This window comes from Ovis aries, chromosome 14, assembly GCF_016772045.2.
Source record: "Ovis aries strain OAR_USU_Benz2616 breed Rambouillet chromosome 14, ARS-UI_Ramb_v3.0, whole genome shotgun sequence".
Lineage (NCBI taxonomy): Eukaryota > Metazoa > Chordata > Mammalia > Artiodactyla > Bovidae > Ovis > Ovis aries.
Window position 1 is genome coordinate 7,537,371 of NC_056067.1, and position 17,367 is coordinate 7,554,737.

Genomic DNA, 17,367 nt, shown 5'->3' on the forward strand with positions numbered 1-17,367 from the left:
CTGGCCATCTAGGTGGACCGCCAGAGCTGGGCGGGGGTGGAGGCTCACCTGGCCATCTAGGTGGGCGGCCAGAGCTGAGCGGGGGTGGAGGGTCACCTGGCCATCCAGGTGGGCGGCCAGAGCTGGGAGGGGGTCCCAGGTCGGGCGGCCCTACCCCAGCACCTCCGGCCCAGCCCTCCCCGGCCCCGGCCCCGGGCCCTCGGTCTGGCACCCGGCCGGCCCTCCGCCACCCGCGCGGACCGCTCTCGGGCCCGGGCCGCCTGGGCACCGGCGGCGGGGGGGCGCGGCCCGGCGTGACGTCAGGCGCCCCGCCCCCGTCCCCCGGTTCCGGGCGGGGCGCCGGGGTCCCGCGGGCCAGGCCGCCCCCGCCCCTCTCCCCGGGGCCGCCGCTTCTGCCGGGCCGCGCCCGCCCCTCGCCCCCCCGCCGGCGGACCCCGCCCGCGCGAGGCCGAAGCCGCGGCGGCGGCCGGCGTTGCCGCCATTGACGTCAGAGGGCGGGCACATGACCCCCGGGGACCAATCGCGCGCGCGCCGCGCGGCTCCGCGAGCTCCCCGCCGCGCCGGCCCCCGCGGCCCCGCCGCACACTCGCTCGCGGACGGCCGCCCGGACACACGCACCGTGCACACGAGCGGGCGGCGGGCCCGAGACACGCCCGCCCGCGCGGCCGCCCGCCCACGCCGCCGCCGCCCCCCGCTCGCCCGCGCCCCCGCCCGCCGCCCGCCGAGCCGGTCCGGCCGCCGCGAGCATGCACCCGACGAGCTAGGAGGAAGCCGGAGCCCGCAGGAAGCCCCGCGCCGCCCGCCGCCCGGGCCCCGCCCCTGCGGGGCGCCCCCAGCCCCGCGCCCGCCGCCTTCCCGGGGGCTGGGGGGGTGCGGGCCGCCGCCCGGGGGGCCCCGCCGCCCCGGCAGCCCGGGCCAGCCCCTTTCCCCGCTTCCCTCCGGCCCGGCCATGGATCTGACCAGCAGCTCGGGCGGCGGCGACCCTCGGCAGATCGAGGAGACCAAGCCGCTGCTGGGGGGCGACGTGCCGGCCCCCGAGGGCACGAAGATGGGCGCCGTGCCCTGCCGCCGGGCCCTGCTGCTGTGCAACGGGATGAGGTACAAGCTGCTGCAGGAGGGCGACATCCAGGTCTGTGTCATCCGGCACCCGCGGACCTTTCTCAGCAAGATCCTCACCTCGAAATTCCTGAGGCGCTGGGAGCCGCACCACCTAACGCTGGCCGACAACAGCCTGGCGTCCGCCACGGTGAGTCGCTCTGCGCGTCGGCGCGCCCGCACCCCCGCGCCTCCCCTCGGGGCCGGGGAGGCGCCCCCTCCCACCGGCCGCTGCACCTGGAGCTCGGGGCCTGCCCGGCGCCCGGGGGGTGGTGGTGGGGGCACCGGGAGAACCGGGCACCCCTTTCCCCGGCTGGGCTCCCGGCTGCATTGTGGATTCCGGCGGGCCCGGGGAGACCCTGGAATTCTGGAGAGGATCTGGCCTTGTCCCCAGACTGAGCATTCGGGCACCTCCGGGCCCAGCGCTTGTGTTCCTTACGGCTGGGACCTTGGGATAGACCCGAGGCTGGGCCCCGTTGGTGGTGAGGGTTCCCTTTCTGAAGGCACATCTGGATCTGCGCCGGAAGGGAAAACAAAACAGTTTTTTTTAAAAAAGGAAAAAAAGCCCCAACAACCTCAAAACCCCAAAACCCAAAAAATTTCCAGAAGCCAGTTCCTTTCTTTGCTCTACCCGTCTTTTTCCTGCCCGGGCTGGCAGGCAAAACTGGGTGCTTCCCTTTCTGAAAAAAAAAAAAAAAAAAAACAACAAAAAAACAAAACCAAGCACAAAACCACCTCGTTGGCAACACAGGGAGGGTGGAAGTGGAGGGGGAGGGGGCGGGGGTCCTGGGTTATCTCCTCCCCACCGAGGGCGGTCAAGTTCCAGTGCGGAAGCTGGCTTGTGGGGCTCTGGTGTTGCATTGTCTGTGTAGTATTTTGTACGTGTGTTTTGTTGCTGGAGGTTGTATTTATGTTATTGTTTTAAAATGTATGGTTGGGACTGGGTCACCCTGATGAGAGGGAGAGAAGTCGAGGATTGGTTTCTGAAATCAGATCTGCAAGGTGGAGAGAGAGGGCTGTGGTGGGGTCGCTGCGGGGGAGGGTAGCAGGCAGGAGGTGAACAGGATGCTTTGTGTTTTGAAACAAGGACAGTTTAAAGCACCAGCTCTGCTTGGGCCCGAGTCTTGATGGGTGCAGGGTGGTATGTGGTGGGGGGTGTCCCATCCTCTCTGGAGAGGTGGCAGGTCTTCCCCAGAATGCAGTCTTCCCTGGGGCAGCCCTGATCCTGTTTACTAAGCCTGTGGGGCAGTGGGGGTGTGCTGAATCCAATGCCTGCCCACACCTGTGCCAAGAAAACCCAGCCAGGAAGCAGGGTGTCACTTACACGACATGTCACAAACGTGTAGCGTGTGCAGACATCCCCCCAGCGTCCATGTTCCCTTGGCAGTGTGTCACAGGCCATGACACATGCTCCAAGGAATGGGGAGGGGGGAAAAGTTAGCAGAAGAAACCATACTCCTTGAAACAGCTCCCCCTCCCCCCCACCTCCCGAGAGCATTGAAACACATGAGGACTCTTATTCTGAATTTTGGGTCCGACGTGCTCAGAACACCTATTTTTTCTTTCCTGTGGGCACGCTGGTGCAGTCTGCAATGACCGCCTTCTCGGGGAGGATCCTGGGTTGCTGTGAAGCCTTCCAGCCCCAGTTTCAGGCTCGCGCATGTTCTCAAACCCTGTCCCGAGCCCCAGGCCGCGGCATTTGGCTTTTCATTTGACGGAGGGGGAGCCTCGGAAAACCCGCCAGCACACAGAGTTTTAGATTCAGCCCTCAGTGGTCCCCTGCCTGGGAGCCGCAGCCTCCGAATCTGGCTTCAGAATTTCCCCCTGGCTGGCGGGGGGTGGGGGGTCAGAATGGTGGACTTTTGTCTTTCTTTCTGCCACCCCTTAACATGAAGGGGAGCTGGGGAGGAGAAAGCGGCTGGGAGGCACAGCGGCCCTCCATGGGAAGGACGGGCCCAGCTCCTGTCCCCCCGCTGGGGGAAGCTGGGCACTGTGCTGTGCTGCCCGCGGTTGGGGGGAGCCAGCTTGGGAGGTGCAGGGTGCCCCTCCCCCTCACTGCCCTCCCCCAGTTTACCTCTGATTGCTCAAGAGGTGTGTTTTGGAGAGAGAGAGAGGAGGAGACGAGGGTGAAGCCACTTGCCCTGGGCTTCTCAAGCAGCCGCCTCCCCCCGCCTCCCCCCCGCCCCGCACCACCTTCCCCAACTGGGCTGGGTGACACCTTCCCCTGCCCAGGCACCTCTGGAGAAGAGCCGTGATTTTCTGGGCCTGGGGGCTGGTGGCCAGATGTGTCTCAGCAGAGCCTTGTCCTGGCATTGGGAAACACGTAGGGGGGATCTCCGGGCCGGTGTGCCATGGGCTGCCCCCAGGGCCCGCTGGCAGGGGAAGGGTTGTCCCTAACTTTGCCCATGGTGGGTTCCAGGGGGATGCACGGGTCTCTGTGTGCCAGGGCCCGTGGGCACGGACTGGGGCTGCTGAGGCAGGCCCGGCCATGGTGGCGGCCTCCAGGGCAGAGGTGGGGTTGATGGGCACCTTATCCCATCACCAGACACCTGGCTGGTGCTGGTGTCCAGGCCCGGGGGAAGGAAAGCAGCCCAAGGGGTTTTTCTGAGGCCTGGGCATTATGTAATCTGTCTGCGTTTTAGAGCGCGGCCCAAGCCCTTGATTGAGAAACGTTAGCCCAAATGAAACAAAGGTGAACTTGAGTGTAGTTCACGGTGGCGGCGGAAAGCCCCGTGCGGCCCAGCCTCAAGCTGCCGGTGGGGCGGTGTTTCATACCGGTCACAGCCTTCCATAAAATGTGCACTGTCCTTTCATTAAGCCGTCTACACAGCTCCTCTCGGAACCATCTGGTAATTATCTGGTTAACTGTGTGGGCTTCAGGCACAAGACTCAGAGTGATTGATCTGGATTCAAACCAATAAACAAACCAAATACACTCTTTGCCCAAACCCTCTTTGTAGTCTGTCTACACGATCCAATTAGCTGGATGGTGGTCAGAGATACAGACCAGGCGTCCAGGACCACAGCTGTCTCAGGCGGGTGGGGGATGGCGTCCAGGCTCTCAGTCCCACCTGGCGGCAGCTCCTGCCGGGTGCCCCCCACCCCCCAGGTGGACGGCCCTCCATTCCCTGCTGGGGAGGTGGGCTCAGCCCGGGGAGTGGGGGGGCCCAGGGGGCGGCGGAGGATGGGCTGGACGGTGGCAGCCTCCTCCCCTGGCCCGGCTGTAAACTTTGCCTTCAGTGGGGTCAGGTTGGAGCTTGCCCCCGTGCCTATCTGCTGGGCCGGTTACTGATTAAATCCTTGCAGAGTCAACAGTGTGCCTGACATGGCCGGTGACAGCGCCAGGCCTGATGCACTGTGTGCAGGAGACTTTGGATCCGGAAGACTCATAAACAAAGAGGGAAGCACAAAGGCGACGGCGACCCGGCTGGCTGCCGAGGGGCTGGGTGGGGGTGCTTGCGCGGCGCCTGCCCCTCCCTGGGGTACACATGGCCGCACCTTGCGGGGGAAGGGCCCATCTGCCCGGGCTGTGGCCTGCACACGGCGCCTCCTTGCCGTTTCATGTCCGGACTTCCCAGTCCCCCGCCTCCCTGGGCCTCTCGTGGCTGCTGCCCATGGCGTTGGTGGTAGCCAAAGGCTTGGAGTCCTGCAGAAGCAGGCAGGATTCGGGTCTGAGGGACCAGAATCCATTTTGCTGTTGTCTTGCCTGAGCTGAATTTGATCACCTGCTGGGCATGTTTGTCCGCGGGAAGAGGGCTTTGTCCCTGTGCTTTGTCTCCTCTGCACCAGAGAAGTGTGGATCAGCTGCTAACCTTTTATTCTACCTTTACCAAAAAAAACACATTTAGCATGTGGCATCTCAGAACTGGGGGAGGTGGTCTCTTCTGACCAAAGAGGGATCAGAGCATGGGTTAACAGTGGCCTTCTTTATTCTTAAGGCTTGATTCATTGATGAGACTTGTTTTTAAATTCTCAGCCATTGTGCTGCTTCGACTGAAATGTCTCTGGGCTTTTTGCTGTGAAAGGGAAAAGAGGAGCCCCTTCAGTTTTTGCTGGTCTCTTTGGCCTGATGTTTTCTTCGGGGCCCGACCTTCTGAGCTTGGACTCATGCTTCCTAAGCACCTACTGGGTGTCAAGTGCCAGGTTCGTCCGGATGGTGGTTTCTCTTGGGAGTTGAAATCCGTGTCCTCCTGAGTGAGTCCCAGGTCCCGTGGGAACTTGCCTGCTGTGCACGCACACGTGTGTTCGTTTCTCCACTCCTGTCACTTGCAACTCCTCCTGGGCCCGTCCCGGCCTTTGATTTGTGTGATGCTTTTCGTGGCGTGACTAAACACAGAGAATTCTTTTTTCCTCTTTCAGTGCCATTTGTCATAAGATTTTGGAGTATATCAAATTTGTTTCCCAGGTAACTTGTCTGATTGGAGGGGTGGAGGGGAGGGGCAGAGACAGAGAGGAGGAGAAAGTCTGAATTCTCTGTAAACAGCACAGGTGGTCTGTTCCCCCAGGCTGTAATAAATAAGTGCGTTTTCAGGAGGGAGTAGTTTTGATGCTGCTGCTGGCCTGGTGCAATCTGAGGTGCCCTTTCTGGCCACAGGCAAAATCGCACCGGTCCAGGTTGAAGGTGTCAAGCCTGCAGCTCATGACTGGGCTCTGCTATTGAGCCAGCGTGGGCTCCGTGCCCACAGGTGGCCATGCCCGGCGTGCCCACTCTTCGGTGCCAACTGGGGTGCCTGCTGACTCACCTGGCAGTGGGAGAGGGCATTCGTGGGGCACCGCATTCAGCCAGGCTTAGGGGGACCCTGGCAGCCAGGTCACCCTGAAAAACTGAAGCTCCCCAAGGGTACCTCATTGCTGGCTTCAGCTTGGCCCGCAAGCGTGGTACCCACTTGGTAGTTTGGTGGAATGGACCTCCAGATGTGGTCAAGCTACGCCTTAGATGAGAGGCTTAAATGAGATTCAGCAAGGCAGCCTCGCAGTTCAGGCGTCTCCACTGTGGAGCAGCACAGAAGGGTTTGCTCAGGGTCTGGATTGTAAACTTCCTGGCTGTGTGACTTTGGGAACATTGCTTTCCCTTGCTGGGCTTTGCTTTTCCCCTAGAAGAGGGGATGAGCCTGCCTCACGTCCAGGGCTCCTGTGAATACCAGAGATCGCTCACGTTGGCACCTGGCAGGTGCCAGCACGCAACAGGGGTGTGACAGGGGCCCATGATCCCCTTGAGGTTCTCCACTTTAGCCTGAGAGAGCGTCGTGAAACCCTGGATGGATGCAGGGGGCGACCGCTCTTTAGAAATGGGCCAAGTCCAGAGGAAAGTCTCCAGGGACGAATGGTGTGTTTGGGAGACTTAGGGCTGTTCAGTGGATCTGGGATGTATGAAGGAAGAGAAATTGTTGGAAGCAGTTTGTGAACAATTCCTCAAGGGGAACAGTCTAGTTTTTTCTTTTTTTTTTTTAATACAGAATTCCCCCCACCATCTTTTTCTTTTTCTTTTTTTCCTGAAAACTGAAACACTAACAGGCATGTCGAGTACCTTCAGATGGTACGGCAGGCACATGGGGAAGGTGGCGCGTCCCTACAGTCCCCGGCTCTGCTTGCAGGCTGGCCCTGCGTCCTTGCTGAGTGTTCGGGGCGCCGTCACAGGGTCCTGTGCTGCCGGTCCCGGCCGGGCCATGTGCTCTCTGTCAGTCGTCCTGTGCAGACCCGTCCCAGCCGAGCTGCTCCTCTCTGCGCGTTTCAGGGGCCGCCACAGCGGCGTCGGTAGACCATCCCCTGCCACCGGACACTTAGCTTAGCTCCAGGCTTCTGCTGTCTCCAGACAGACAGCTGCCGTTTTTATGGAGTGGAGTCGCTCTGTCTTTACCATTTGAATGCTCTTCGCCTGCTTTTCTGGCGAGTGTTAAAATATTCAGGCCCACAGTGCTTCGGGAGGGTGTGCTGGCCCTCCCACGGCGGGGACGGGCCATGCAGCCTGGGGTCACTGCTGTCTTGAGTCATGCCTGGGTCGGGCTCACTGTCAGGGGCCAGCGAGCCTCCTGAGGGCCCGGCCGCCCGGCCCCAGCCGGAGCCGTTGACCTCCGCCCTGAGGACAAGGGTCTGTGTGGCCAGGCCGGCCGTTTCCTGCCCCACCTGAGAGCATCGCTGCTGTCCCTGGCTTCCTGCTTCCCCAGGATGGAGGCCAGGCTGCCCGGCCCCGCGGTTAGAAAAGGAGGAAGTGACAGTGTCTCTTCCCGGCTCCTGGCGCTAGTGACAAGGCACCCAGTGTGTGCAGTGGGGCGCTGAGGGAGGCCGTGTGAGGCTGAAGCTGGGCTGATACCAGCAGGGCCCTACGAAGGGTGCGCACGCGCGTGTGTGCGCGTGTGCGTGTGCACGCGCGTGTGTGCGTGTGCATGCGGGTGGTTTTCATGTCTGTTGAGACTAAGGGGATCACGGAGAACATATTTTTTGGTGCGGGAATGGGTTGTTGTGCTGAAAGTGAATGTCCAGTAGCTTTTATACCTGCCACATCCCGCTGTCTGCGGTGTCGGTGGGGTGGGTGGAGGGGAGCAGCCAGACCCAGCAGAGGGGTCAGACGGGCAGGCTTGAGTCCAGCTCCCGCAGCGCCCTGGATGGTGGGTGACCTCGGGCAGGCCACCTCCCCTCTCTCGTTATCTGTGAAGTTCACATTATGGGGACTTCCTTTTAGCATGATGTCAGGGTTAGGTGAATTAAGGCTTGGCAGTTCATTTAGCAGATAAATATCACTGTCTGTAGGCACTTTGAGGAAAGCCAGTCCCTGCCCTCCTGGAACATGTGTCGGTGGGGTGGGGGCAGACAAGAAACCACTGAGTAAGGAATATAAAGTCTGTCCAGCCCCTGAGAAAGCAGCAGCAACAGGTGGGCGAGCTGCGTGGGGCTCGGCCTCGCTGATTTGCATGCCGCATTCAGGGCAGGAGGCGATGTCTGGTGGGAGAGTGTTCCTGACCGAGAGGACTGCAGGTGCAAAGGCCCTGAGGCTGGCTGGCCTGGCTTAGTGATCACGCAGCGAAGTGCCCGCATCTCAGTAAACGCGCTCCAGTTGTCGTCACCCCTGCCTTCCAGGAGCTCTTGTCACCTATTAAAAAATATCTGTAAGCGCCTGTACATGCTTGGTGCGGGGCACACCGGCAGCTCCTTGCCCCGTGGAGCGCTTTCCTTCCTTTCTAGCACTTCTGGGGTGTGTGTGTTTTATTTAACCTGCTCCCTCCCTTAGTGGAGAATGGCAGTGCTCTAAGAGACTCTTAAATTATTCAGTACAATTCCCAGCCAAACTCTTCAAAACCAGCGCCCTTTGTCCATACTGCATTAGAGGTTCTCAGACCTAGAACCTACTAATCATTGAATTCGCCTCAGGCTTTTTTTCTGTTGAGTAAGCGCTGAGGGCCAGCGTGTTGCCCAAAGACCCTTGCCCTTGACCCAGCAGCTGGGCAGGCACTCACCCCGGGCCTCCCATCCCCAGCACCCTAGGCTGCTCCTGCCTGCCTTTTCTGTTGGTTCTCCTGCTCTCAGGCTGCTGTCGGAAATGATGTGACTGGGAGAGCGTGCACAGACGAGGCTGAGCAGACTCCTTTCGATGGGAAGGAGAAGGGCCAGATTCTCCCGTCGCCGGCGGGACTCCGTGGGGCAGGGCAGCAGAGGCTCCTGGGGCTAGGGTCGTCAGGGGAGAGGAGAGGGCCCTGGCACGTCCTGGGGTCCTGGGCTGGCCCCCAGCTCTCAGAGGTCTGGGAGAGTCGCAGGTAGGAGCGCACAGCCTGGGGAGAGCCCAGACCGCCTCCCGGCCTATCTGCTGCCTCTCGGCTCACTGTCCGGCCCAGGTGCGTCTGGTCTCCTCTGCGTGCCCACATGAGGCTCAGCGAGCGCTGGGGCCTCCCCACGCGTGGGTCGGGGTGCTGTAGGGGTGGGGGAGAGCCAGCCTGTGCTTCCCGCAGCACGGGTCCCTTCTGGCTCCTGTCCTGGGCCAGTGGGGGTTTCTGCCCCGTCCAGGGCCTCATGGAGTAGGGGCTGGGGAGAGGGCGCGAGTGCCACGCGGAGGTTTGGTCTGTGAGTCTGGCCGCTCTGGGCCACAGCTCAGTCACAGGGTGACCCCCGAGGGCGGGGGAGGCTGGGGAGCAGAGTGCGTCTCACGCGGGAGACAGGAGCCCCTGGATCAATGGTGACTCCTGCCCCGGGGCCTCTGAGACGCGACAGCGGTCCGGGGGTCTCCAGGGTACCTGGAGCGGAGCTGCTGCCCTGGAAGGAAATCCACATGGCCTGGTCTCATCTGGCTCCTGGGTTTGAGTGAGGGGGCCAATCAGGAAAGTTTGCAGTCTTGCTGTCTGGTGGGGAATAAAACAGAGAATGCAAACCTCTTGCATCGGCTGAGCAGCGTGCTCATGATCACTGTGAGGCTCACCGTCCATGCGCTGAAGACCAGGCACCATGCTCAGTGAAGTTTCCGAACAACCCTGCGGGGCAGGTGTCAGCCTTCCCGTTTTACAGACGCTGCGCTGGAGACTCAGACGGCGAGAACTGGGGAGAGGCGGAGTGGCGAGGCAAAGGCGGGTCTACGCCACACCTGAGGGTGCTTGTGTGTGAATGTCCGCGCGTCTGTCTGCTGGAGGTCCAGAATGACTTAAGCTTCTTGCAGAAGCTTCTCAGTTGGGAACCAATGCGCTTATCAGTTTCGTGTTTGGCAGACGTCCCTTGGCGAATTTGTCAAGTGAGTTCAGGGAACTGGTGTTGGAATGTGAATGCCAAGTATTTGCACAGAGCAAGCGCCAGGTACTAGGTTTTTGGATGGCGCACCAGCTACTGTGTGTGCAGAGGGGTTTCCAGGTCCTGCCCTTGGGAGCAGGCCCCCCCACCCCCAGGCGCTGGGCGGGCAAGGTGCGTGTTCGCTGGCACTGCACGTACAAAGTCAGATACACCCTTTGCCCCCCTAAAGACTCACACTCAGATTGGGGTGCACTTCAAATGAGGGGTACTATAGGAGCATGCCTCCTCAGAGAGATGTGTGCCTCGTCCTGCTGTTTGGAGGCAGGAAGAGGTGCTGCTGCTGGAGGACAGGGGGTTTCATGAAGGACTTCGTTGGAGAGACTCATCTCGATGGATAGAAGTGGGATTGGGGACTGGCAAAGAAGGGGGTAGGGGCCAGGGCCGTGGGGGCACGCTGGGGACACTGTGCCATCCTTCGCAGGCGGTGGGCAGCGTGAGAGCATGTGGGGATGAGGACAGGCAGAGGTGCTCCCCAGCGTCGGGGGGCTCACCAGGGCACGGGTGGGCTGGGAGGGCTTGTATCATGACGCGGGGGTGGGGGGCCCAGCTGAGAGCCCGGGGTGCCCCTGAGCGGGAGCTTCAGGAGAGTGGGGGTCTGCATCACCAGGCCAGGCTTCAGCCCCAGCAGCAACCGCCGGACCGCAGTCACTGCCTGGGGTTCACTTTCAGGAGCTGGGCTGGGTGGACACTGCCGTGACCCCCAAGCACCCCCACGCTGCTGTCACCCCTCCTTTTCACAGAGGGGGCCCCAGGGCCAGGCCTCTCAGCAGCTGCTCTTTGGCTGAGTGTGTGGATGGCCGAGTGAAGGAAGGGGCGAGCGTCTGGTCGGGTGGGCCCTCGTGTGGGTGGGGTGCGGAAGACCTCCACTGTCCGAGTCCCTGCCCTTCCGTTGCCTCCAGTGAAGGGCAGCGCATGCCCTGCGGTTCCCCACAAAGGGCTGGACAGGCCTGTGCTGCCTGGCCCGCAGCCCCCAGGGCCCTCGGGTGCTTTCCAGACCCTGGGCCCTCTGCGGGGCACTGTGGCTCCCAGTGCTCCCCTTCTGGAAGCTTCCTTCCCGGAGGCCTGGCGGGGAGGCCCAGCTCGGCCCTGGGGTGCTTGGGAAGGGGGTCACATGGAGCCGAGGCCGGGCAGCCGTGCTGGCACCCAGGGGCCATCGTGGGCCCTCGGGCCGGCGGGCTGGGCAGTGGTGGGGGCAGGGCCGCTCGCTGGAGGAGGAGCGGCCCCTCTCTGGCATCTGTCTGCTGTTCCGGTGGGTTTGCGTTTCCTGACCTGGAGACCTGCCTTGGGGCTGGGAAAACAGGAGAGCTTGACCCGTCCCGGCCATCTGGTGACTCCTGCACTTGGGGGTCCCAGCAGGGGGGCCTCTGGAGTCAGCTGGCCCAGGGTTCCCTGGGCGGAGGGGGCTGCAGGCCAGCAGTGGCGCTGAGCCTTGGTGTGTCTGTGCGTTCAGACCAGCCCCCGAGGCGCCTGTTTACACGTGGGGAAACCGAGGCCCCGAGAGCCTCAGCGACACCGGGACCCAGACGGCCTGGCTCCACAGCTGCAGGCCCCTTCCTCCACAGCACGGTGCCCGCAGGGCGGCGAGAACCGCAGCTGGCGCCCACCCCGCCTCTGTGCTGTGTCGTTCACGTACACGGATGCTTCTCTCTTGCGTTTTTATCGCAGTGTAGTCAGTTTCCAGCACTGAGTTAGTGTCAGGAGTGCCAGGCATCGTGCTCCAATGTTGCCACCGCTTTTGCTCAGCTAGACGTTATAAGGTAACGGCTACAATCCCCTGTGCGGTACGGCATGTTCTTGTTGCTTACCCATGGTATACACAGTAGCTTGTGCCCCTATCTTGCCCCCCACCCCTGCCCTTTCCCTGCTGGTGACCACTGGTATGTTTTCACGTCTGAGTCTATATCCGTTTGGCTGTATGCATTCACATGTGCTGTTTTTCAGATTCCACACATAAGTGACATGCGGTATTCATCTTTCTCTGTCTGATTTACTCCACTAAGCATGATGTTCTCTAGGTTCCGTCCTGTTGCTGCAGATGCCAGAATCTCATTCTTTGTTACGGCTGAGTAATATTCCATCATGCGTATGTGTCCCGTTTTCATTATCTGTTTGTTGAGGGACACCTGGGTTGCCTCTGTGCGGTGGCTGTTGTAAACAGTGCTGCTGTGAGCATGGAGGTGCATGTATCTTTTCAAATTAGAGTTGCCCTTTTTTTCCTAGGTGTGTTCCCAGGAGTGAAACTGCTGGGTCAGATGTAGAAGAGCTTGTTTAAACTTCCCGATGCCCCTGTGAGGTGCCGCCTTCGTTGTGTCCATTCTGCAGAAGGTCAGACTGGGTCCTAGAGAGATGAGGCCGCTGTCCACCCAGCGGGTGGTGGTGGAGTTGGGATTTGGCTCCAGAGAATAACTGCGTGCGCTGGTGAGCAGGGCTCAGGAGCAGAGGCTGAGAGAGGACCAGGGTGGTCAAGGCTGTGTGAGGGGGTGGTGTCTGTGGGAGTGCGGGAGGGTGGGGACCCGTGAGTGCCTCTCCCTGGGTGGCTCAGCTTCTGTGGAGGTTTGCTTCTCACCTGCCCCGGTAAGGTGTTGGGATCATGAACTCAACCTCTCAGAGCCTGTTTGCTCACCTGAGATGGCCTGTCCCCTAGTGCTGACTTTGATGGCTCAGTGGTGGCAAGCCTGGCATCCAGAGCCCACCGTGGAGCATGGCTGGGCTCCCCCAGTCCTTGGGGCTCTGGCTCGGCCCCTCAGAGCCTTCCCTGACTGCTGGTGGGTGAGGGGAAACTTGGCCCAGTGCTTACCCAGCTGGGGGACCATGGCATCTGTGCCCACCTATCTTCTCTGTCAGCTGTTCGCCTCCACACTTGTAAAATAAAATAAAAATAATCCCACGGGGACGATGATGATCTTACAAAATACAGAAGGAAACGATTCTCCCATAACCCCGCCACCCAGAAACTACCCCGGCGGACGCTTTGGGGTAGAGGCATCTCTGCTCTCCCCTGGATGAGTCTGTGTGACACACGCGGTCGTGTGCACAGCGAGCCGGGCCAGGCCTTCTCAGTCACGGGTGCTGAGCCACTCTTGTGCACGGTCTCAGAGCGTGTGTGCGCCCTGGCCCCGTGGGCCTCGGGGCCCAGGCCCTGCTTGCTGGTGGGGACTGTCCTGGGCTTTGTGGATGGTGAGCTGCGCACTTGGCCCTGGGCCGTGAGATGCCAGCGCTCTGCTCCCCACAGTTGGAACGGCCCCTGACGCCCGCAGGTGCTGCCGGGAGTCCTCTGGGGGGCACAGGGCGGATTGAGAACGCCGTAGTGACCCGGCGGGGGCCTCGTCTGCCCCCAGAGGTCCTACGTGAGGAGCGGCCCTGGCTTCGGGCTGGCCCCTGGCGGAGCGGGAAGCCTGCACTCCCGTCTGCAGTCACCTTGCCCCTCTGGAACCTGGCACATGGTGCGAAGCAAGAGCTAGCTGTGCGGGTCTCCAGGAGCCCTGACCCCGACGTCTGTGGTGCAAGGCCGAGAGCCGAGGGCCCCCGGGAGGAAACCCCGAGCTCCCCACACCTTTGATCCCTGCTGCGGGGCACCCCCCACTGTCCCTGCCTTAGCCTGATGACTCAGGACTTCAGAGATCTGGGTTGTTGGAAGGGGAATTGCATCATGCCAATAAAAAAAGAAGAGAAAATTAGCATGAGAAAGTTTTGGTGTGGGGAAAACGACTTTGAGACTCGCCTCTTGAATCCTGTCTAAGTTGTGTTTTAGGGGGATGGGGCGCAGAGAGGAGGGGGTGGGTGCAGTGGGCGGCCGGCTCCGTGACTCTCCTGTAAAGGCCTCCTGTGCTTGAGTCAAGCCCCACCGTGGCTGTGCTTTGGGTTCCCCTGCTCTTTGGAGCTGCGTGACCACACCACCAGCAAGGATACCCAGAGGAAGCTTCTGGAGTCTTGCGGGTCCTGCTGGCACGTGCAGTGCCGGGGTGAGGGTCTCTGGCCAGAGACTGTTGTGGAGGGCAGTGGTCTGGGGCCCTCTGATGCCCCCATGGTGAGCTGGGCGCCCTCTGGGCTGGGACAGCCAAGCGCTGGTGGATCTCAGCGCCTGGCCGGGTGGTCCTGTGTCAGGCACGACCCGCTCGGCATTCACAGCGGGTCCTGATTGAAGGGGCGCCCAAGGCAGAGCGACACCCCGGGGAAGAGGTAGCTCATGACCCTGCCTCCCGGGTCCAGCCTTCCCTGATGGGGATGCTCATTGTCTACAACTGCTGCCCAGTGAATCTGGATCCAGATACTTCTTAATTAGGCCGCAGGAGCAGTGGCGTGATGCAGCCCTCAGTTTTCTTGTCTGTAAGCTGGTGCTAAGGGGGGCTGCCCCTGGGGTTCTCTAAAGAATGAAGGGACATGGTGCATGCGTGGAAAGTGCCCAGTCGTGTTACGCAGGGAGCAGCGCTCAGCAGACACCTCTGCGTCGTCACCGCCAGCTCGAGCCTGTCCCGCTCTGCCTGCAGCGCTCCTGCTTCTGCTCGACTGGGAACTTCTTGAAGGCAGGGGTCTCATCCAGCAGCACCCAACGATGTCAGCACCGGCTTCTGGCGGGATCCAGTCGCCTGACGTGTAGAGGCCCCGGGCATCGCAGGCCGAGAAGGGACGGAATGGGTCTCGGGTTTTGTGGGAAACCCCAGCCCTGCCTGGTGACCCCAGAGCTGTCAGGAGAACCTCCAGGGTGTGCCTGTGACCTCGGACCCTGGGACCTGGAATGGACCTCAGCCCTGGACTCGACCCCAGCCACCGCGTCACCGACTCGGGCAAGATGGAAACCGGCAGTTGGGAGGATTAAGCTATTATTGGTGGTTTTCACCTCAGCTTTCAGCAGCAGTGCTTGGGAAATAAGATTTTGATCTTGGAAAATATGATTTAAAAACAGAAATGAAAGTTGCTTTTATTTTCTCAACGAGATTGCCCCTGACACACGCACAGGGCCTAAATGTTGGCGTTGAGGCTGAGCCTGTCAGTGGGGAGGCCACGCATGGTGCTTCTGCGAGGCGCGCCTGTGTGCACATCATTACCCCCGCACCCCGGCTTCCCGCCTGTAATCCCCCCACTTGGGTCTGCAGTGCAACAGCGCGCGGTTTAGACAGGGCCCAGGGAGGCCCTCGTCTCTGGAGATAGCTCACTGTGTGGTCTCAGCCTCGCTGACAGCGTTGGTAACCCTGCCGCCAGGGGAGGGGGCACCTCCCTTGGACCCCTGCTGAGAACCGAGCCCCTTGCTGAGTGGCTTCACGGGGCTTGCCCCTGGTTCTTCACTTCCAGCGTGCCCATCTTGGAGCGGGAACTGGGTGCTCTCCTGTCGGTCGAGGCCTGGGAGCTCTGTGTCCCCGCTGGGCCTCCGTGGAGCCTTCTAAGAGGGGAGGCGTGGCCCCGGCCGCCCCAGGGCTGACGCTCCCTCATCGTGCCCACCCCCTGGGCTTCCATGCCCTCGGGCTCCAGGTCGGTCTGGCCCATCGGTAGGGACCCTGGAGGGAGATGAGCCCTGCAGCTTCTCCCTCGGGCTGCCGCGGGAAGGCAGTGTCCCTCAGCCACAGCCCCGTCCCTTCGCCTCCGTCCCGGCTTCTGCAGCTGGGGCTTCTCCATGTCCCTTCTGGCTGCAGGGCAGAAATCAGGCGACTGGAACTGTCCCACGCGTTTCCACTCGCTCCTGTGTTCCGGGAAAGCCCCAGCCCCAAGCGGTCAAGACAGTGGGTCACCCCAGGGAGAAGCGCCCCTCGTGCTTTCCCCGTGCCCTGCCCACACCTTGGTGTGTTGGCCTTTTGTCGCAGTTTCTTCAGATGATACCAGTTTGTGTCTGCCATCTGTTTCTTTCCGGGGCCCCGGCTGATGCCCCAGCAGCTCCAGGAGGATGGAGCTGTTTGCAGAGCCTCTCTCCCCTTATAGTTCGGAGTAACCAAAGGGGCTGTACTGCTGAACTTGGGGAAAGAAATTACTCTACTGCACTTAGACCTTTTTTTCCTGAAAATATGCCCCTTCAAAGACACATGGTGATGATGGTGGTGGTGGTGGAGGAAGCAGTGGCTCTTTGCCCACTCACCACGAGTTTGTTGTTGTGTTAAGAACCCCAATGCACTGATGTGTTTAATCATCATGACAACCCTCAGTGGCTTTTCCAGGATGAGAAAACTGAGGCTGAGTGAGATGAAGTAATTCGCTGGAGCTCAGGATGGGCCTGAGGTCGGGCCAGGGCCTGAACCCTAGAGGCCCTCCCTGCGAGGTTCCTGTGCTCACAGATGAGGTGTTCCACAGCCCAGGCCGACACAGGCGAGCCCACAGTTGCGCTCCTCCTGGCTTGGACGGGCTGTCTCGCTGGGTGTGCAGGCAGCAGATCTGATGTTTTCCACTTCCTCTCATGTGGCGGGGCTTGTGTGCATGGAGCACGCAGGACTGGCTGGGCGGCCGGTTTTGGCTTTGCTGAATTTAGCTATGGCCAATGTTGGAAAATGTTAGTCTGTTCTTTCCTTTTCCATCCCTCCCCACTTTGAAAATTTTTGTAATTAAAATCAGAGGCGGCCAGAATTGAAAGCAAGCCTGCAGGTCATCTAGTTCTGGGATGGCAAATGTATGTGACACGTGCAGCCCCTGCTCTCTGGCCCCTGGTAGACATCGCTAATCGACGCTGGCAGAGCCACCCCTTCCCTTCACACCTGGAGATGGTCAGTGCCGGTCAGTCGTCGCTGGCACGCAGCGTGTGTCCCTCTGCACGCATTCGGAACCCGAGGCCCTCGTGGGAGCCGCTGGGGCTGTGGAGCTCCCTCTTCAGGGGACCCGCTGGGAGATGACTTGGGGTTGAAAGCCTGCCAGCGTGGGGGAAGGACCTGGGTTTTGCATAGCAGTGCGTGGATCTGGGTTTAAATCCCACTTCTGCTTCTGGTTGCAACTTGAGGCAGGCCACGTGGCTTCTGTGAGCCCGGGTCTCTGAAACTGGAAAATACAGGGCCGGCGTCGTGGGGCTGTGCGGGGTGAATGCCACAGAGGGTTCACTCAGCCTCCTGCAGATGCCGATTGAGGGCCCGGTGGCACGGGGACTGCTCTGGTCCTGGCATGTGGTGTCAGCCCCGTGGACGAGGCCCCGCCCTCCGTGACCTCAAAGACACGGCCTGACTCAAGTAACGCTGGGTTTCTCTCTCTGCTTCTTGGAAGCCTGTGATATTGTACTGGTATGGTTATTTTTTTTTTTTAACAACTCTTCCATCACATCCACTTACATTTGGCCTGTTTATGCATCACAGGGAATTTATTTTTTTCTTTCCTCCCCAGTTTCGTTTTTGTCTTTGTATCAAGGCGGGTTGGGTCAGGGAGACCAAATGGATGTGCCAGGATCCTGGGTCTTTTAGACTGTTTAGAGGGACACCCTCCTCTTAGAAATCTGATGAGAGCTGTGGACCCTTCCTCAGGCAAAATGGTAAGAAGACAGGTTCATCAAGTTTGGCATCTAGAGTATAGGCATTTTTAGGATCATGGACCCCCCTCAGGTTA

The 17,367-nt window shown here is 60.8% G+C and overlaps 1 protein-coding gene across 2 annotated transcripts in view; it reads left to right on the forward strand.

Moving 5' to 3' along the window:
- The first annotated feature begins 582 nt into the window (after nucleotides 1-582).
- CMIP (c-Maf inducing protein) overlaps nucleotides 583-17,367 on the forward strand; it is a 204,724-nt gene continuing 187,939 nt past the window's right edge. Inside the window, exon 1 of one of the 2 annotated variants that reach the window (XM_027977658.2) lies at nucleotides 583-1,246. In XM_027977658.2, the coding sequence (XP_027833459.1) occupies nucleotides 950-1,246 (297 nt within the window). In that variant the 5' untranslated portion in view covers nucleotides 583-949. Of the gene's footprint in view, nucleotides 12,187-17,367 lie in introns of both variants that reach the window. The other variant, XM_060397871.1, reaches the window with a different exon arrangement.